Source organism: Trichechus manatus, unplaced genomic scaffold (assembly GCF_000243295.1).
Source record: "Trichechus manatus latirostris isolate Lorelei unplaced genomic scaffold, TriManLat1.0 scaffold00210, whole genome shotgun sequence".
NCBI classification, from domain to species: domain Eukaryota; kingdom Metazoa; phylum Chordata; class Mammalia; order Sirenia; family Trichechidae; genus Trichechus; species Trichechus manatus.
The window spans coordinates 1,815,833-1,837,067 of NW_004444146.1; the positions used below are offsets into that span (position 1 = coordinate 1,815,833).

At 38.0% G+C, this 21,235-nt stretch overlaps 1 protein-coding gene across 9 annotated transcripts in view; it reads left to right on the top strand.

Moving 5' to 3' along the window:
* The window catches only part of ZDHHC20 (zinc finger DHHC-type palmitoyltransferase 20), an 85,203-nt gene that overhangs the window by 59,226 nt on the left and 4,742 nt on the right, over positions 1-21,235 (top strand). For 4 of the 9 annotated variants that reach the window (XM_004388393.2, XM_023742438.1, XM_023742439.1 and 1 more), the window contains 4 exons: positions 7,132-7,264; positions 10,868-10,994; positions 19,195-19,284; positions 20,722-20,837. In XM_004388393.2, the coding sequence (XP_004388450.1) occupies positions 7,132-7,264; positions 10,868-10,994; positions 19,195-19,284; positions 20,722-20,837 (466 nt within the window). Of the gene's footprint in view, positions 1-7,131; positions 7,265-10,867; positions 10,995-19,194; positions 19,285-20,320; positions 20,366-20,721; positions 20,838-21,235 lie in introns of those variants that run through there. The other 5 variants (XR_002825887.1, XM_023742440.1, XR_002825888.1 and 2 more) reach the window with 3 other exon arrangements.

Here is a 21,235-nt window from a genome sequence, read left to right on the forward strand (position 1 = left end):
GCTGGATCGAATGGTATGTCTATTTCTAGCTTTCTGAGGAAGCGCCATATCATTTTCCAAAATGGTTGTATCATTTTGCATTCCCACCAGCAGTTTATTGAGTTTTGGTGAAAGTTTACACAGCAAGTTAGGTTCCCATTTGACAATTTCCACAGTTTTTCAGTGACATTAGATACATTTATCACAATGTGTTAACATTCCTTGTGTTCAGTTTGTTCTTTTTCCAGTACTCTAGTTTCCCTGCCCTCTTTATCTTCTCATCTTTGCTTTTGAGAAATTGTTGACCTTTTGGTCTCATCCTTGACTTTCACTGTTTGCTCTCTAGTGTGTTTCTGGTGGTCTTGTATGCTCCTATGACTATCACAATCATTGTTCTCAATCCTAGCTCTTGGCATCTGCTAAGCCCCAGTCCTCAGTTTCTATGTATTGAACCATTACAAAAGCATCATAAAAATCAATGTCTAAAGTCACCCTACTTTCCTTCTCTCCCCACTGTTTTTCCGATGTTTATGTGATTTAATGGGAACAAAATCTATGCAAATTTATCAGTCATCAGGTTAGAAAAATTAATGTCATCTTTGAGTTATTGTTATTCCCTTACGAAACTTAGGTCTGGAAGCAGGGTGGTAAAGGAGAAAAAACAGGCTTTGTTTCCATATGAATACCATTTATTTACTAGAATGTAAAGTCCACAAGTGCAGGGATTTTTGTCTCTTTTGTTCGTTGATCTACCTAGAATATTTTCTGGTACACACTAGGCATTCAGTAAATATTTGTAAATATAGGAGTAACCATGGTCAAGATACTTAAACTTAGAGTCTTTGTTCCTTCATCCTTAAAAGTTGGAATAATATCTATCTCATAGGATTGATATGAGGGTTATATTAAATAATGTACACACTTGATATGTAGAAAGCATTTAGTGGATGCTTTTGTTAGTTTCCCCTGGTGGCACAGTGATTAAGCACTCGGCTGCTAACTGAAAGGACAGCAGTTCGAACCCACCAGCTGCTCCGCAGGAGAAAGATGTGGCAGTCTGCTTCCTTAAAGATTTACAGCCTTGAAACTCCTATGGGGCAGTTCTATGAGTCGGAATTGACTTGACAACGGTAGTGGATTTGGTTTTTGGTTTGTTTTTTTCCAATTCAGTGTGCATCAAATCATTCCAATCCTAATATCACAGACGTGGTTTAGATCCTCCATCTCCTAATTTCCCCTGCCTTTATTTACTCCCTTTCTTAAGTGTAGTGCCTGCCAAGTTTTGAGAAAAATATGTCTTTGTTATCTAGTGCTGCTTGTAAATACCGCAAGTGGATGACGTTAGCAAACAGAAATTTATTTCCTCACAGTTTAGGAAGCTAAAACTCCAAATTCAGGGTGCCGGCTAAGCCTTTCTCTTTCTGTCAGCTTTGTAGGAAGGTCTTTGTCTCTTCTGAGCTCCTGCTCCTGGACAATCTTCATGTAGGTTGGCATCTCTCTTCCCCATCTCTGCTCGGCTCACTTGTTTAATCTCTTTTATATCTCAAAAGAGATTGACTCAAGATACACCCTACACTAATGCTGCCTTATTAACATAATAAAGACAACCCATTCTGAAATGGGAGTATAACCACTGGCATAGAGTTTAGGATTTACAGCATAGTTTAGGGGGATATAATTCAATCCATAACATTCCACCCTTTGTCCCCCAAAACTTCATGTTCTTGCCACATGCAAAACACATTCACCCCATCACATCATCCCAAAAGTCTTAAATCGACTCCAAGTCCAGAATCTCATCTTCTGAGTAATTTAAATCAAATACAGGTGAGACTTTAGGAGTATTCCACCCTGGGACAAAATTCCTCTTCATCTGTGAACCTGTGAAATCTAGAATACAAGTTATCTGTTTCCAAAGTACAATGGTGGAACAGGCAGAATGTAGGCATTTTCATTACAAATGGGAGAAATTAGAGGGAAAGAAGGGATAACAGGTATCAAGCAACTCTAAAACCCAGCAGAACAATTTACATTAGTTCTCAAGGCTTAAAAATAATCCTCTGTTTTTTGGGACCACCTGGGCAATGGCCCTGCTCTCTAGACTCTGAGTGTCGGCCATGCCATCTGGATTCTTGATGGAGCCCCTGAGCCCTAGGCTTCAGCTCCGTCCTCCAGGCGCACTGGGACAGCAGCTCTGCCCCCTCAGCTTTGGGCAACCCTATTCTAGTCCGTCTGAGTGGTAACACCATGCCCTTGGCCCCAGCAGGCCCTGTTCTTCTGCCTCTTGGGCATGGCAGCTCCATCCCCTCAGCTTTGGGCAATGGCCCCATTCTCCTGGCACTTGTGAACAGCAACCCTACACTCTGGAGTCGAGTTGCTGAAGATCTGTCTCTGAAACCTAGGAGACTGTGACCCCACCCTTTGAAACTCAGCCGGCCATGATTCCACCTTTTGAAACTTAGGCAGCCCTCCTTCCCATCATCCTTCCAACAGTTCTGCTAATCTCTGAACTGCTCCAGGGATAGGTCTTTTCTTTTCTTGGAGGACAACAGATGTAGCTTCTTTGGCCTATTCCTGCCTCTAGAATTCCAAAAGGCAGGCAGCATTCTTCTTTCCTTTCGTTCTTTCTCTGTGCTCTTCAGCCTAAGCTGATGGGTTTTCTGGTGTGGTCGTTGGTTAGATCCATCAGTCACAGGCTTAATCTCTTTAACAAAGGTTGTGCAGCCACGTCCTTGGTGAAAATTCTAGGACACGTGTCCTTAGTTTGTACAACAGAATTTTCCAAATCTTTAAGTTCTACTTTCGTTTTGCACAGTTCATTTTTAAGTCCATCTTTTTCGTCTCCCATTTTACTATAAAAGCGGCATGAGAAACCACATGGCCCCTTTAAGATCTTGCTTAGAAATCTCATCGGCAGGATCTCCAAGTTCATCACTTACAAGTTCTACCTTCCACCAGACATTTGAATATAACTCGGACAAGTTTTTTGCCACTGCATAAAAAGCATCTCCATTCTTCCATTGTCCAGTCACATGTTCTTCATTTTTGTTTAAAGCCTCACCGGAAGCACATTTAACGTCCACATTTCTAGCAACATTCTGTTGCTGGCACCATATGTATTCCGTAAGATGATAAGAGACTTTGTCTATAGCTCTCCTCACTTTTTTCTGAGCCCTCATCAGAATCGCCTTTCACGTCCATAATTCTACCAGCAGTCTCTTCAAGGCAATCTAGGCTTTTACTATTAGGCACCTTAAAACTCTTCCAGCCTCTACCCATTACCCAATTCCAAAACTGCTTCCACATTTTAGGTATCTGTTAGAGCAGCAACCCAATTTTCCAATACCAAATTCCGTCTTAGTTATCTAATGCTGCTATAACAGAAATAACCACATGTGGATGGCTTTCACAAACAGAAGTTTATTTTCTCACAATTTAGGAGGCTTAAAGTCGAAATTCAGGGGCACTGGCTCTTGGGGAAGGCTTTCTCTCTCTCTTTGCTTTGTAGGAAGGTCTTTGTCTCTTCTGAGCTTCTGCTCCTGGACGGTCTTCATGTGGCTTGGCATCTCTTTTCTCCGTCTCTGCTCTGCTCACTGGTTTAATTTCTTTTATATCTCAAAAGAGATTGACTCAAGATGCAGCCTACACTAATCCTGTGTCATTAACATAACAAACACAATCCATTCCAAAATGGGATTATAACCACAAGCATAGAGGTTAGGATTTACAACACATGTTTTTGGGAGACATAATTCAATCCATAACATGTTATTTTGTTTTGCTTATGCTTCAGAGTGTATACTTGCTAGCCACTGGCATGTCTTTTTTTTTTTTTGCTTCATATTTGTGTTCTTTGCCCATTTTTTTAAAGTAGGTTTTTATATGTATGTATTTAGAGGTTTTATTATATTAAAAATATTAATCTTTACTCCTGATGTTGGAGTAGACAAAGATTTCTTAAATAGTGCATGGAATTAGCAACCGTAAAAGAAGATTGATGAGTTGGCTTCATTAAAATTAAGAACTTCCTTCTCATTAAAAGGCAACTTTTAGAGAGAAAAGGCAAGCTGCAGATTGGGAGAAGATACTTGCAATATATACATCCGACGAAGGACTCATGTAGAATACATAAGGAACGCCTAGAGATTTGAATCCTTTTTCTGTCATAAGTGTTTTTTCCATGTTTTCTGTTTACAGCTTCTAACCCTGTTTTGTTTTTGCCAAATCAGAGGTTTACATTTTTAAGGCTGTTAATTTACATTTATGGTTTCTAACTTGAGTCTGTTCAATGTAAATTTATACAAATATTCACCCATGTTTGCTTCTCATACTTTTATTGCTTTGGTTTTTACAGTTAAATCTTTAATTTTGAAGGGTTGATTATCGTGGTGAAAAGTACTCTCATATTTACTCTTTCTAAGAGCCTTATGAAGGAAGTATTATTACTCCAGTGTTAGAGTTGGATATAGATTGAAGAAGTAACTTACCGAAGGCTGCATACTTAGTACTATAGGAAGCCAGAATTTAAACTTAAGTCTTTCTGTTCCAGCATCCAGACACTTTCAACCATAACTTGCTACTCAATCATAGTTGGAAAGTCATAGTTAAAGCCCTGAGTCACTAAACACAGTTTTTTTCTGGAAAGTATCTAATACATTTAAGAGGGATTTTCATCAAAATATCATTAGACTTTTAAAACTTGGGTATATAAAACCAGGGGGTGCTGGTACTCACAGTGCTTTTGTGCCTATTAGAAAAGAGCACCATTACCTCTGTATAGTCTCAGCCTCATGGATTTTGGCTTTTGTTGCCTGAGCTGGGCACCTGTGTTCAGCTTACCACCTACTCAGCTGTACTTAGTGACCCTATTTAAAAGAAGAGACTTCAGGGCCAGATGAATGAAGTCCACATGAGAGAATTTCACATTTCTCTATCAAGAACTTCAAGTAGTGTTTGCATGTAGTGATTTATTAATCAAAGAGTAAATATTTTCTAACTTTTTTATTAGATTTATCATGAGTGCGGCAACACTAGTAAACTTAATTTTACCTTTTTCTTCATTTACTCAGCACGTCTTTATTGTGCATGTGCTATGTGCCAGGCATTGTGCTAGGCACTTGAACTTACTTGCTTATCAGTAATCAAAACAGACAAAGAGTGTTTGTCGAGCTTACTTTTGAGCAGGGGGAGATAAATAATAAATGAATTATTCTGTATGTTAGAAAGTAAATGCTATGAAGAAAACAAAAGTAGAGCAGGGAAAGGGATTTGATGCGTATGTGGGGGTAGTTATTACAGAGGGCAGGTTTTGCTATTATAGAGAGTGATCAAGGTAGACCACACTAAGAAGGTGAGATGTGAGCAAAGATTAAAGATGGCGAGGGAGTTAGTGGAGCTCTAGGAGAAGAGCATTTCAGACAAAGAGGACATCTAAACCATAGAGCAGGCCCAAAGGCAGGAGCATCCCAGATACGTTTTGAGTAACAGCAAGGAGGCTAGTGTGGCTGGAGGAGAATGAGCGAGAGGGAGACTCAACGGAGTTCCAAGAGCTGGGGCTCCGTGATGGTATGACCTTTGAGGTCACTGCAAGGACTTTGGCTTGTCTTCTGAGTGAAATAGGGAGCCACTAGAGTGTTCTGAGCAGAGGAGTGACCTTATCTGACTTCTAAAAGGATAGCTGTGATTGCTGAGTCGAAAGTAGACTGTAAACGGGCAAGTGTGAAAATAGAGACGACACGGGTTTAGAAGGCTGTTGCAGTAACCCAGCTTGAACCAATGAAGTTGGCAGTGAAGGTGATAAGAAACCATCAGATCTAGTATTTAGAAACTATTCATCAACACTTTTTTTTTAATCTGTTTTCCAAAAAAAATTATTTTTATTCCTTTCCAGACACAAATCTTTGTTTTAAAAACTGGGTGAAAAAGGTGTATATTTAAAGGGTATCTGAAATATGCTTGCAGAGCTTAATGTTCTTGTCTGTTTTCTTTTTTGTGTTCTTTGAGAAAATAGATGGCTTTTAGAGAGCAACATCTTAGTGTTCCTTCAAAGCACAAATGATTTTAAAAGCTAGTGTTTTGAATAATTTTGTATAAAAATTGGTTTCTTAATACATTGTCTTTATTTGCACAAGCTTTGCCACAGGAAGTCTACAGAAAGTTGTCCAAAGGTAAAATACATTGTTGCCAGTGACATTCTTGTGATCTCTTGTGACATTTATAGTGAATATGTATAATACTAATTTACTTCACAAGATGGGGAGATGTAAGAATCCCTTAATAGGTTTAAAAGGTATTGCAGTTACTCTGGGAGAAAAGGATAAATGTCAGAATAATCTAATGCTAAAAACCTTTCTTTTAACTTGTGCAGACTTTAAATCAAACAGGAGAGCCTTGTGTTCTGGTGGAGTAGGTGGTTTGCCTGTACAGTTTTATGTTAAGAGCTAACAAAGACTTCTCCTTCCTACTATTAATAGTTACTGGTTTCTTTTAGGTTAAGACCTTGTTTCTGTTTAAATGCACATAGCCGTAAGAAGGAATAACAGAGAACACTGTTTTCATTCACTAATACCATATGGTAAATTTATTTATGAAACTTGGTAATTACATGCAAAGGCTCTGTAGAAATTGAACAAGGGTGAAAAAGGTAGGAATCTAAGTAGCTGAGGCCATGGGCATCTTTGCAGTGGTGTTCAGAAAATTGAGATAGAGAAGTACAAAAAGAAACTTAAATATATCACAATTAATTTCCGGTTAGCAGCATATATAATAAAAATAAGTATTTTTAGCATAGATGAGGGAAAACCCTCATATATTCAGGATGTTGGGGAAAGCTTAAATATCTGTATTAAGGTACAAAAGAAGATTGTTGAGTATAAAAATATCTTTTTATTACTGAAATATTTCTAAAATTTTTAAATACTTAAGAGCAGTTTTTAAGATGACTCTGACCTCTTAATGTAAGAAAGCTCCTTTGATAATATCAATTCTCCGCTTTTGCAGTTACTGCTTTTGAATATATTATCTAATTATTTTGTTATTCTTCATATTTAGCAAGTTTTTTGGTAGGTTCAACAATCTTTAGGAAAACTAAGTAATAGGAGTATAATTTATAGGTTGACTATCCTCAGAATTAACTTTTTTTTCTTTCCTCAGAATGAGCTGTCTGATACACGTGCAAAATTCCACGTACTTTTTCTTTTCTTTGTGTCTGCAATGTTCTTCATCAGCGTCCTGTCACTTTTCAGCTACCACTGCTGGCTAGTTGGAAAAAATAGAACAACAATAGGTCAGTAGGTTAAATAAATCATAATTATTTAGGAAATTGACTGCAAGTGAATATGAAATCTAGAGAAGGACTATAGTCAAGTGATAATGAAGTATTAAATAGTTGTGTTAAAATTAACTGGCTGAATAGGAACAATGGGTACGTAATGTAAATGTTAACTATCTTGAGGAAGGTTGAGAGATTGACTTTTATGTATTTTTTCAGTAATGCATTGTAGATGAAAGTAGAGAAATAAATAAAAGAGGTTTCGTCCATTTATAGAATGTCTTCTCAAAATCAATCTGCAAAACAGTAGATGTACACACCGTAAGCAGGTTCATTCTCAGATAGCAAAGGCTAGTTTTAAATCCTTAATTACAGCTTATATTTTAGCTAAAATATCAACAGTATAATTCATATATGTTCTTTACTTTTTTCACTACAATTTATTACACAATTGACTGACATGTTTCATGATTTTGAGGCTAGGATTAGTGCTGTTGACATGCTTAATCGTTTCCATCTTGTATCATTTGTCATTGAAACTTATGTCTTGTATTATAGTATCAGAGTTTATTTTCTTTTTTTTTGCTCATTTTAAAAATAAAACTATAGAGGAAGAATTAAATAAGGTATTCAAATAATTGGACAGACGTTTTCTGTACAAAGATGATGGCGTTGTTCATACTGAACTGTTGCCATATAATCAGCTGTAATTTATTTATTTATTGACTAATGTACCAATATACAAATTAGGGATTTGTCATTATAATGTTTTGTAAGAAAGTTAAAGACTACCTGCCATCAAAAGCCATATATCTGCCAGGAGAATTGGAAGGGTACAATTTTTAAGATGGATGAAGGTCTTTTTAGGGAGATTTTTAGAATAATCTTATATTTAAATAATTTTAATCTTAATTTGTTCCTAAAACATGTAACTTATGAGGATCTTCCATTTTAAGGATTACTTGGCCCTTGCTTCTCCGGCTAACCCTCTCACTGTCGAATGTCTTCCAGTTCCATCATGCTTTCATTTATTTTCAGTGTGGATAAACTTCCTTAGACCATTATCTAATTTATATCCTCTTCTCAGACTATCTTGAAAAAGGGAAAGCCCTGCCCTTATACCTCCCACAAGATCTGAAAACTGAGAGATTTCACATAAAAAACTAGATTTTTTCTTTTCAAAATTGATAAATCTGGTAACAGTAGGCCCATTTTCCAACATGGCATCAATCAGCGCGAGCTAAGTAGTAGCCACCTGATTTAGATGGGGCATGAACATTAATTTGCCACAGTTCGCACCATGCCTGCTTCATTTGTTTCCTGCCCAGCCCCTGTCTATTTGAGAGATGAGTGCCTCCTGGGAAACCCAACTCTTCTCTTTGAACAGTCTTTTTCAAAGTTTCTTGCCAGTGACCACAATAAGAAATGTGTTTTATATCATGACCTAATGCATGCATACACATATAAAATTATATAAAGAAAATTTTTCAAATTTCCCAAAACAACATTAATCTCTACTATGTGTAATATACTCTGATATTTTCTGTTCTAGTTCATTAAAAAGAAATGCTGGTTGCAAACCACTTAATTATTTTATAACCTACTGAGGGGTTTTAGGAGCCCTGGTGGCACAGTGGTTAAGAGCTCGGCTGCTAACCAAAAGGTTGGCAGTTCGAATCCTCCTTGGAAAACCTATGGGGCAGTTCTACCCTGTCCTATAGGGTCGCTATGAGTTGGAATTGACTTGACAGCAATGGGTTTGGTTTTTTGATCTGAAGGGATTTTAACACTTTGCAAAAGCATTTCCTTAGCACAGCACTTCCTTTACAGCTTCATTCTCCAAATTCCTGATCTTTGGCTAGTTCTGTACTACTACATCCACATTTTTGTTCTTCTGTCCTTTGAGAGTTATTTTATTCTGCTATATCATCTCTTCCCTTCTTTGTAACTGTCACCTACCAACCTTGATATTATTTTCCTGACATTTAATGAGGCCCTTCCTTCCCCAGTTTACCCTGTAGTTCCAATATTCAAATTTCTGCCGTCATTTGATACAGGCAAGCTAGTCCTTTTGGTTCTAGTGGCCTTTACGTTCAATAAATCATTCCCATAACTGCACAGTAAGCCTTTTAATCACTTGGATCTACAGAATCTCTGAAATTCTAAATGTGAATATTCTATCCTCTGACCACAATCTTTTAACCTTTCAACTCTCCCACTTCTTTACCCTAATGTACTTGTATTTTTATATAATGAGTTCTCCATTCTCCAACTCTTTTCTCCCACATTCTTATTTACCTTCTAGCTTCATTTCTTACCCTTTTCCGATCTAGAAACTATCATAAATGACTTCAGCGACGGTTGACAGCACCTTCAAATCTTCTGCTCCTAGGCTGTCCCTTAATTTCTTTGCTAATGCGTAATGTGGGTCAGTCCAGCCACCCACTTTGTCCACATGTATAATAGGGCTAATGAAAGCTGCTGAAGGAAATCTCTCCCACTGACACAGAGATTGTTCCAACTACAGATTTCATTTAGGTCCTCTGATAAGGTTCCTTGCAACCTTTTTTCTAGGTTTTTTTGCCATTCTCCCTAATCTTACCTATTTTGTGACTCCTTCTTCATAGAAAAATTACATGCAGTCACAAGTAAACTCTCATCTTCCCACCTTTATGACCCCACACAAACATTTCCACTTTTATACCCATCACTATCATCCTCCCTCTCATTTCTGAGGAAAAGATGTCTTTTCTGATAACCACAGTTAATCTTTAGAACTGTTCTAAGATTCTTTTCTATCAGTTTTTACTTTACTGTATCAACCTCGTTAATGCCCTGGCTTCTTCTTTTCCTTAGCTTGTAAAACATGCTGAAATGCATTCTGTTTTTTAAAAAAGAAAGAATGAATACCATTCTTGTGAAACCTGTGTCTTTCTCTAGCCCACACCTACTTCCTTTACAGCCAAATTTGAAATAAATAATGGTTATAATCACCATCTGCATCCTCATCTCTTATTCATTGTTCAAAATCAAGCTCAAATGTGACCTCCTCAATATTTCACCTTCCCCTCCCACCACCCACAATACACACATATGTCCCTATTTAGACAAAATGAGATTCTTTCACTTCTGTGCTCCCAATGCACAATTGCTATTTTGGCACTTAACCACATTGTGAAAGTTTGAAAAGGATTGTTTGTTAGACTGTGGGTTCCTTAGTAGAAATTTTACCTAGTTTGTCTTTGGATCCCAAATACTGTCAGGTGCATAGTAGGTAAAATGAGTAAGTGAAGTTGCAAGAGTTAGAATATCTTTTTTTTTTTCCCCCAAGAAAACCCAAGTAAGTTATTACCAACACTTCAGTAGGTTTTCAGTAATATTAAGTGATTATTTTGATAATGTCATTTTATAAGGTTAATGAAATGTTCAGATGTGATACTTTTTCCCAGAGAACTTTTAGAGCTTTATCTTTTAATTGATATAAATGTATTGTTTTGCTTAAGTTATGTTTATACTTTTTTATATCAAAGATATAAAGTACAAAAACTGGTATGCTTCATCCCTCCTACAGTTCTTAAATAGATTGACTAGTTTTTTGTTTTTTTTTTAATGTAACAGAATCATTCCGTGCTCCTGCATTTTCATATGGACCTGATGGAAATGGTTTCTCTCTTGGATACAGTAAAAATTGGAGAGAAGTCTTTGGTGATGAAAAGAAATATTGGTTACTTCCAGTATTTTCAAGGTAATCTATTTATAAAGTTCATGTGTCCGAAAATATGTAATCTATGATAGTCTCTTGTCTCTGTATATGGTGAAATATCTTAAGATCCAGAGAATACAATATATTTTTATGGGCCTTGAGAATGAAAACTCAAATATCTTGATCATATATAAAACATTTTATTCTTTTTCTTTTTTTTAATAGTCTAAAGGAGTGTTTGAGTATATGGAAAGGAGAAAAAATAAAGATGATTTATTAAAAAAAAAAAGGTCGTTCTTTTTTCCTTCAAAATGAAAATAAGTTGTTTGGAGTAGAGAATCATAAAAAATCATAAAAACAGTTGTTGTTCAGTTGATACTGATTCATGGCAACCGCATGTGTGTCACAGTAGGACTGTGCTCCATAGGGTTTCCAATGGCTTTTTTTTTTTTTTTTCTTTTTTTTTTTTAAGAAGTAGATCACCAGGCCTATCTTTTTTTAAATATTATTATTTGTTTGTACTTAGATGAAGGTTTACAGAACAAATAGTTTCTCATTAAACAGTTAGTACACATACAGTTTTATGATGTTGGTTAACAACCCCATGATATGTCAAAACTCTCCCTTCTCGACTTTGGGTTCCCTATCACCAGATTTTTCTGTCCCCTCCTGCCTTCTAGTCCTTGTCCCTGGGCTGTTCTGCCCCTTTAGTCTTGTTTTGTTTTATGGGCCTGTCCAATCCTTGGCTAAAAGGGTGAACCCTCAGGAGTGACTTCATTACTCAGCCAAAAGTGTGTCCAGGGGCCATACTCTCAGGGTTTCTCCAGTCTCTGTCAGGCCAGTAAATCTGGCCTTTTCTTGTGAGTTAGAATTTTGTTCTACATTTTTCTCCAGCTCTGTCCGGGACCCTCTGTTGTGATCCCCGTAAGAGCAGTCAGTGGTGGTAGCTGGGCACCATCTAGTAGTACTGCACTCAGTCTGGTGGAGGCTGTGGTAGTTGTGGTCCATTTGTCGTTTGGACTAATCTTTCCCTTGTATCTTGTTTTCTTCATTCCCCCTTGCTCTGGAAGGGGTAAGACCAGTGGAGTATCTTAGATGGCTGCTCACAGGCTTTTAAGACCCCAGACGCCACTTGCCAAGGTAGAATGTAGAACATTTTCTTTATAAACTATGTTATGCCAATTGAGTTAGATGTTCCCTGAGATCATGGTCCCCACAGCCCTCTGCCCAGCAGTTGGTCCCTCTGGGAATTTAGATGTGTCTGTGGAGCTTCTATGACCTTGCCTTGTACAAGTTGTGCTGGATTCCCCATTATTGTGTACTATCTTACCCTTCACCAAAGTTACCACTTAATCTATTGTCTATTTAGTGCTCCCCTTCCCACCCCTCCCGTCCCTCGAAACCATCAAAGATTGTTTCTTTTTGTGTGTAAACCTTTTCATGAGTTTTTACAGTAGTGGTCTCAAATAATATTTGTCATTTTGTGATTGACTTATTTTCACTCAGCATAATGTCCTCCAGATTCATCCACATTATGAGATGCTTCTCAGATTCATCATTGTTCTTTATCGTTGCGTGATACTCTGTTGTGTGTATGTACCATAGTTTGTTTATCCATTCATCTGTTGATGGGCGTGTAGGTTGTTTCCATCTTTTTGCTGTTGTGAACAATGCTGCAATGAACATAGATGTGCATATGTCTATTCGTGTGATGGCTCTTATTCCTCTAGGATGTATTCCTAGGAGTGAGATTGCTGGATCATATGGTATTTCTATTTCTAGCTTTCTAAGGAAGCACCATATCGTTTTCCAAAATGGTTGTATTATTTTGCATTCCCATCAGCAGTGCATAAGAGTTCCAATTTCCCAGGAGCCTCTCCAGCATTTGTTATTTTCTCTTTTTTTGATTTGTACCAGTAATGCCGGGATAAGATGGTATCTTATTGTGGTTTTGATTTGCATTTCTCTCATGGCTAGTGATCACGAGCATTTCCTCATGTGTCTGTTGGCCGCTTGAATGTCTTCTTTGGTGAAGTGTCTGTTCATTTCCTTTGCCTATTTTTTAAATTGAATTATTAGAGATGTTGGATTTTCTTGTAGATTTTACACATTAGACCTTTGTCTGATTTGTAATATCCAAAATTTTTTTCCCAGTCTGTAGGTTCTCTTTTTCCTCTTTGGTGAAGTCTTTTGATGAGCACAAGTATTTAATTTTTAGAAGATCCTAGTTATTTAGCTTATCTTCTGGAGTTTGTATGTTATTGGTTATGGTTTGTGTCCTGTTAATGCCATGTATTAGGGCCTCTAGCATTGATCATATTTTTTCTTCTCTGAACTTTATGGTTTTTGGCTTTATGTTTAGGTCTTTGATCCATTTTGAATTATATGGAGTGAGGTATGGGTCCTGTTTCATTTTTTTGCAGATGGATATCCAGTTTTGCCAGCACCATTTGTTAAAAAGACTGTCTTTTCTCCATTTGATGGACTTTGGGCCCTTGTCAAAGATCAGGTGACCACAGATGGATGGATTTACATCTGGGTTCTCAATTCTGTTCCATTGGTCAATGTATCTGTTGTTGTACCAGTGCCAGGCTGTTTTGACTACCATAGCTGTATAGTAGGTTCTGAGTTGAGATAGTGCGAGTCCTCCTACTTTCTTCTTCTTCTTCTTCGATAGTGCAGGCCTTTCTTTTGAGGCGCCTCAGTTAGCAGCTGAATGCATTAACCATTTGCATCACCCAGGGGCTCTGGAAGAACTTCAAGTGGGCTAATATAATCAGAACTGGAGTTCCCGTAGTAATCAGTTGAGATAGTTGAAGAAATAAATCATGGTTAAAAAATTTTCCAAGCTTGCTAAAAGGTATAAAACCACAGGTCCAAGAAGCTCAAACAGCTCTGAGCACAACAAAAATGAAGAAAACTACACAAAGCACATCATAATCAAATTGCATGAAACTAAGAGAAAATCCTAACCAGCCAAGGTGGGGAGGGGGTGGGGAGACACATTACATATAAAGTAACAAAAATCAGAATGATACCAAACTTCTTGTCAGAAAACAAAAAAACCAGAAGACAGTGAAGCAACATCTAGAATCCTGTATACAACAAAATGTCTTTGGGGCAAAATAAGTCATTTTTAGTTTAAAAAAAAAAGGCACTTAAGTTAATGAAGAAAGAAAACCACTCCACAACACTTAGAAATATGTCACGTGAATGTTAGGTATTTTTTCCTTCTCTATAATGACTTTGGTATGGCCTAAGATGGCTGGGAATTAGGGACAAAAGGATACTATAAATTATCTCGGGCATTCTCATTTAAATTTGAGGTAAAAATTGTACAAGTAGTGTTGGTTTGAATTATGTCCCCCCAAAAATGTGTGTATCAATTTGGCTAGGCCATGATTCCTGGTACTGTGTGATTTTCCTGTATGTTGTAAACCTGCCTCTATGATGTTAATGAGGGAGGATGGGTGGCAGTTGTTAGTAAGGCAGGACCTGATCCACAACCCTGGATTGTGTCCTGAGGCAATCTCTTGAGATAAAAGACAGAAGTGAGCAGTGAGACAGCGGGACCTCATACCATCAAGAAAGCAGTGCCGGGAACAGAGCGCATCCTTTGGACTGGGGTCCCTGCACCAAGAAGCTCCTAGTCCGGACGAACATTGATGAGAAGGCCGACAGAGAGGAAGCCTTCCCTTGGAGCTGACATCCTGAATTTGGGCTTTTAGCCTACTTTGACTGGGAGGAAATAAACTTCTCTTTGTTAAAACCATCCACTGTGGTATTTCTGTTATGGCAGCACTAGATAACTAAGACAGAATTTGGTACCAAGAGTGGGGTGCTACTCTAACAGATACCTAAAATGTGGAAGCGGTTTTAAAACTGAATGGATAGACATGCAGCAGTGACAGAGGACCAGCAGCAGCAGAGAACCTACAGCAGCAGAGAAGCAGCAACAGCAGCAGAACCAGGAGACCAGTGTGAGACGGCGCTGGAGCTGACCCACGGAGTGAGAGAGCTGAGTGCCTGTTCTGTTCTCTGGAGGCTTCCTTGCGGAGTGGGGTGCCTCTGGGCACTTACCAGTGGATCTAGGCTTCCTGACCCATGGAGCGAGACAGCTGAGTGTCTGTGTGCATGAGGCTTTCTAGTGGAGTGGGGTGCCTCCGGGCACTTATACCAGTGGAGCTACAGAGCTTTGGAACATTTGCCTCAGCAGGGCAGATCCAGGCATGAGGCCCAAGGGCCAAGAGGCCACAGGAAACAAAAGCAGAAGCTGAAGAGACAAAGGACACAAGAAGCTGAGCCGCCTCAGTCTCAAAAGGTATGGTCATGACCTCAGGGGTTTCAAAGTGTGGAGCCATGGCCTCTGGTGTTTCTAAGGGTGGAGTTGTCACTCTGATGGACTAGGAGAATGGTGCGCCTAAAGCCAAGGGAGCAGAGTTGCTATCCCAGTGGGCCTGGAAGGCGGAGCTGAAGCCCAGGGCCAAGGGGCCTCCACTCAGAATCCAGAGACTGTGGCCAATACCTAGAGTCTGGAGGGCAGGGCTGTTGTGTAAATTGTCTCAGAGAACAGAAGATTATTTTTAAAGCTCTGAGGGTTAATGTAATGTGTTCTGCTGACTTGCTTGGTGCCTGTTATCACTTCTTTTCCCATTTGTAATGTTTCTCCCATTTGTAATGGAAATGTCTAGCTTGTGCCTGTTCTGCCATTGTACCTTTGGAAGCAGATAACTTGTATTCTAGATTGCACAGATGAAGAGGAATTTTTGGATTTTGGACTTGGAGTTAAGACTTTTGCTATGATATGATGGGGTGAATATGTTTTCCATGTTGCGAGGATGTGATTTTTTGGGGGCCAAAGGGTGGAATGTCATGGTTTGAATTATGTCCCCCCAAAACTGTGTGTATCAATTTGGCTAGGCCATGATTCCTGGTACTGTGTGATTTTCCTATATGTTGTAAACCTGCCTCTATGATGTTAATGAGGGAGGATGGGTGGCAGTTGTGTTAGTAAGGCAGGTCGTGATCTACAAGACTGGATTGTGTCCTGAGGCAATCTCTTGAGATATAAAAGACAGAAGTGAGCAGTGAGACGGGGACCTCATACCATCAAGAAAGCAGTGCCGGGAGCAGAGCGCATCCTTTGGACTGGGGTCCCTGCGCTGAGAAGCTCCTAGTCCGGGGGAACATTGATAAGTCCGACAGAGAGAAAAAGGCTTCCCCTGGAGCTGACGCCCTGAATTTGGACTTTTAGCCTACTTTGACTGTGAGGAAATAAACTTCTCTTTGTTAAAACCATCCACTTGTGGTATTTCTGTTATGGCAGCACTAGATAACTGAGACAAGTAGTCTCTAGCTTACAACGAGATTCCGTTCTGACACCGCCATCGTAAGTCAGTTCTGACATAAGTCAAATATGTCATTTCGTATTAACTGATGTTTCTTACAGTACAGAAATGCTGAATAAGATCATGCTATAGGCCTGGTCTGCGGTGAAGTTGGCATCAGTGTCATAACAATGAATTCGGAGTTGTAACGGCTGTTGGGTGCATGCGAAGTTCAATTGTCATGTGTCATTAGAGTTGAACATTATGACTCCCAGCACCAACTTCATTGTAGACCAGGCCATAGCCTGCTATACGGCAGCATCTTTAACAGTAAATCATAAAATTGAACACCTGCGAGTGAATACCTGATATTACATCAGCAAATTACATGCTACAACATTGTATGTAGTACGTATTACTAATAAGATGTTAAAAAACAAAAAAAAAGGATGGTCATAAGTGCAGTTAGTCTTAATGCAAATTCAGTGTAAGTCAGGGACTATCTGTGTATGTATTGGGTCTCCTTTCATTTAAGGCACAGCAGAATATGTAATTAACTTATGGAATCTTTGAAACTGTGGCTAATAAGTATAAATTCTTATGATTTTCTGGAGTCCTTGGGTGATGCAAATGGCTGCTAACCAGAAGGTTGGAGGTTTGAGTCCACCAGAGGCACCTCAGAGGAAAGTCCTGACGATCTTCTTTCCAAAAATCAGCCGTTGAGAACTCTATGGAGCCCAGTTCTGCTCTGACACACATGGGATCACCATGAGTCAGAGTCGACTCAATATCAACTGGTTTGGTTTTGGAATTTCTCCTACAGCTCACTAATGTGCTGTTATTTTTTTGTTCAGTCTTATCTGTGCTTCATTTTGGATAGATCTATTGCTATATCTCTTCTGTGTACCATAAACGTAGAATTCAACATTGACAGGTTTTGAGGGTACATCACGCTTTCTTTAAAAATACTATTCCATTATTTCCTGGCTTGCTTTGTTTATGACAAGAAGTCAGCATCACTCTTTATTCCACTGCTTATAGTAAGGTTTTTTTTCCCCTCTGGCTAAAGATTTTTACCTTTATCACACTGGTTTTAAGCAGTTTGATTATGATACCCATTGGTGTGGTTTTCTTTATGTGTATCTTGCCTGGGTTTCAGTAGGCTTCTTGAATCTGTGAGTTTATAGTTTTCATCAAATTTGAATAATTCTTATCTATTCTTCAGAAATTTTTTCTACCTGCTTCTTCCCTTCCTCCTCCCCTCGTCCCCAGCTTTTCTGGGACTCTCAAGTACATGTTAGATGGCTTGATAGTGACCCACAGGTCATTGTTATTCTGTCCCCAGCCATTGTGTTTTTTTCTGTCTTTGCTTTAGTTTGGATAGTCTCTATTGCTATATTTACAAATTCACTGATCTTTTCTTCTGCAGTGTCTAATATGTTAAGCCCATCTCATGCATTTTTTATTTCTGATACTGAATTTTTCAGCTCTAGAAGTTCAATTTGATTATTTTTTATACCTTCCATTTCTCTCTTCATTATATTCATTTCATATAAATATTCACGGACATATTTGTAATTACTCATTCAAAGTCCTTGTTTGCTAATTTTCACTGTCATTTCTGTTTTTTTTCTACTGACTGATTTTTCTCCTAGTTATGGATCACATTTTCCTGCTGCTTTGCATATCTACTAATTTTTGATTGGATGCTGGACATTTTGGATGTTAGTTTGCTGAGCTTTCTGGATTTTATTGTCTCCCTTAAATGTTGAATTTTGTTATGTCAGGCAATTACGTTACTTGTGTTTCAGCGTGGTCCTTTTGAGGCTTGTTTGTTAGGGTGGAGCTAAAGTAGCCTTTTCTCTAGGGTTCCAACTAAGGTGAGAGCCTGCTAGGATCAAATCTGGGTGTTCAGTGAGATCTGTCCATTCATGTTGGTCCAATTTGAATGCCCCTGGTCCTGTGGGAGCTCTTGGGAGCTCTTGAAATTGCTCAACTTACATTTTTTAGCTTTTCTTCCCAGATTTATATGTGTAGCTTAGTATTTACCACAGAACTTAAGTGTACTAGTGTGCAGATTTCTGTAGCCCTTTCTCTGCATATGTCCCTCTATCTCAGTTCTGCCCCAGAGATCCAAGCCACCGCAGCCTCCCAAATTCCCATCTCTGTCACCTCAATCCAGAAAGACTACTTTGCTCGCCTTGGTCCTGGTTGAAAGCTGGGGCTTACTTGATTTGTTTCTCTTCTTTCAGAGATTACAGTCCTTTGCTGCATGTTTTGAAAACAGTCATTTTATATACTGTTCCACTTTCTAGTTGTTTATAGTGGGAAGGTCAGGTTTACAGCTTATTCTATCTTGGCTGGAAATGAAAGTCCCTGTTTGATATTTATAGAATGTGAAAGTAAGGCATAACTATACAATTTTTTAGATTGTGATATTGAGGGTAGAGATTTTCTTCTCATTCACTGCTATATCCCTAGTGCTTAAAATAGTACCTGGAACATCATAGACAGTAAATTTGTGGAACTTTTACCTTTAATTTCAGTTCCAGCCTTTATGATTAAATTTCCCAAATATTTGAATACCTGTTTTTGATGTACTCTGCTGGGCATCCTAGTCTTAATAGTGATATATGAAACATTGTTTTTAAATACTCTTGTAAATCATAGTAGAACAAGAAATCCTTCTGCCCTGCAAAGAGGTTTTGCCACCTAAAGAAGATTATAAAAGAAGAAAGCTTATTTCTTCAGTGGAGGCCAATAACTCTCTAATTAGAAATCTTAGGAATTATTCCCTGAAATGACATTGTAATAATTTCTTTCCCTGCCTCTGAAAAATGGGTGTCAAATTTGGCCGCTATGATTTAACTTAATATGGTTTAAATTATATATTATTGCTATTTTTCATTATGCAGCTTGGGTGATGGTTGCAGTTTTCCAACTCGCCTTGTGGGGATGGATCCAGAACAAGCTTCTGTTACAAGCCAAAATGAATATGCTAGAAGGTGTGCTTCTTGTCATTAAGTTTTTTAGTATTCTAATATTCATTATAAAGCAAGCTGGGTACATGTGTTATACATACATATTAGTGTGATAAGTACAATAGTAACTCAGTAAGCCAGCATAAATAAAGAGTAATTCTCTTTAAATTTTTTGTTAACTGAGGGCTAATATGTTTATGTGTTTACATTTTGTCTTCCCAACCAGAACACTTTCGAGAGTAGAATTCTTGCTAGTGATAAATAGTTAGACCAGAACAGTTGCATAATATGGGAAATGTCTGGGCAAAGTGGGAAGTATGGCGACCCTAAATATGCTGCATCTTCCTAGAAACTAAGGCTTTGTTTCAGGAATTGATTTTATTGGTTTATATCAGTTATGTTGTTTTCTAAGAAATTTATCATTTTATTACTTACCATTTTGGTTTGATAAACAGATTTTAACTACGGTGTCAAAATACTATTGAGGATTCAAAAATACAATTATAAATATTTTTCTCATTAATTCTTCTTAGAGGAAATTTTTTTATAGTACTTCCATGGCAAGAAAGCTATTTCACAAATTCTGAGAATTAGGTCATTTTAAATGAAATTTTAAAGAAGCTAGAGATACTTCTGCCAAAGTTAAACAGTTGAAAAGTATTTATCACATAAATAAATGGTGGGGGAGAAAGGATTATAAACTCCAAACTAGCATGGTAATATTGGAAGAGCATAGGCCTTAGAACCTAGAACCTAGAACCTAAAGCCTCAGATCTTAAAGCTCTAACATTTCTTATGATTCTGAACAAATCACTCAAACTCTCTGAGCCTCAGTTTCTACCTCTACAAAATGAGATAATCATACCTACCTCCAGGGGTTTTTGTGGGGGTCAAGATAATGTGTAGAAAGCACTTTGTGCTGTGTCTGGCCCATAATAGATACACAACAAATATTAGTTCCCTTTTCCTCCTCCTCTCCTTCTGTGTTCCCTCCCTCCCTGGATCTCTTAACTAGTAAAATAAGTCTACACTAAATCACTAAATCATTTTTTCCCCTTAGATCTAAACTGCAGAGGTAGAAAGCAGAAAACTTGGGAAATGACAGGTAATTTTTTTGTACTGGCCACAGACATAGATCCTCACCTGTCCTTGTTCTACCTTATGGCTCTTGATTAACATGTTAAAAGCATTTCAGACTGGCCTCCAAAGCTTTTTTTCTTTTGTCTAATTGTTTTCACTGACAGTGTTATAATACAGATACTTGGGTCGAGAAAGCCAGTTAGTGGGGGGAGCGGGGGTGTATTTTTCTTTTGAAGAGAGAATTTTTTTCAGAGTGCTAAGATCCCATGAGTTGTGCTCTCATATTTAGGAGAAAGAATACTAATTTGCTGCTTATTAATTTATTAAGTATCCTTAATTGAGCATGAAGCTATTGACAAAATGATTTGCTTCTCTTTTCAGTATTGGATCAAATCCACCCTTTCCTATCAAACCGCTTAGTGAATCAAAAAACCGATTGTTGGACAGTGAATCTCAGTGGACAGAGACTGGATCTGAAGAAGGCATCGTCAGATCAGGTAGTAACTTCTAATCTGAACACATTGCTTCATCTGGTGAAAATGAAAATCACCAGGTTTAATAAACATGGAAAAATCAAAATAATGTGATACTCTACATGTATGGAATGTTAATCTTTATTGGTGTTTTGTTGGGGAGGGGTTTGGATGAAGAAGGTATAGTGGTTGCTGCTGTTTTTTGTTTCGTTGGAAAGGTTTTGTGTGTGTGTGTGTGTGTGTCTGTGTGTGTGTGTGTTATGCAATCCCCTACTTTTTATTTCAGATATATGGAAAGTTCTTTTGACATTGTATATTCTGAATTATGTTTTGAACAAGATTATCCTTTAGGATTTTTTAGTCAAAAATAATTTTTGAAAAGCATTGTACTCTTTACTCCCTTAGTTTGAAAAAAGAATACA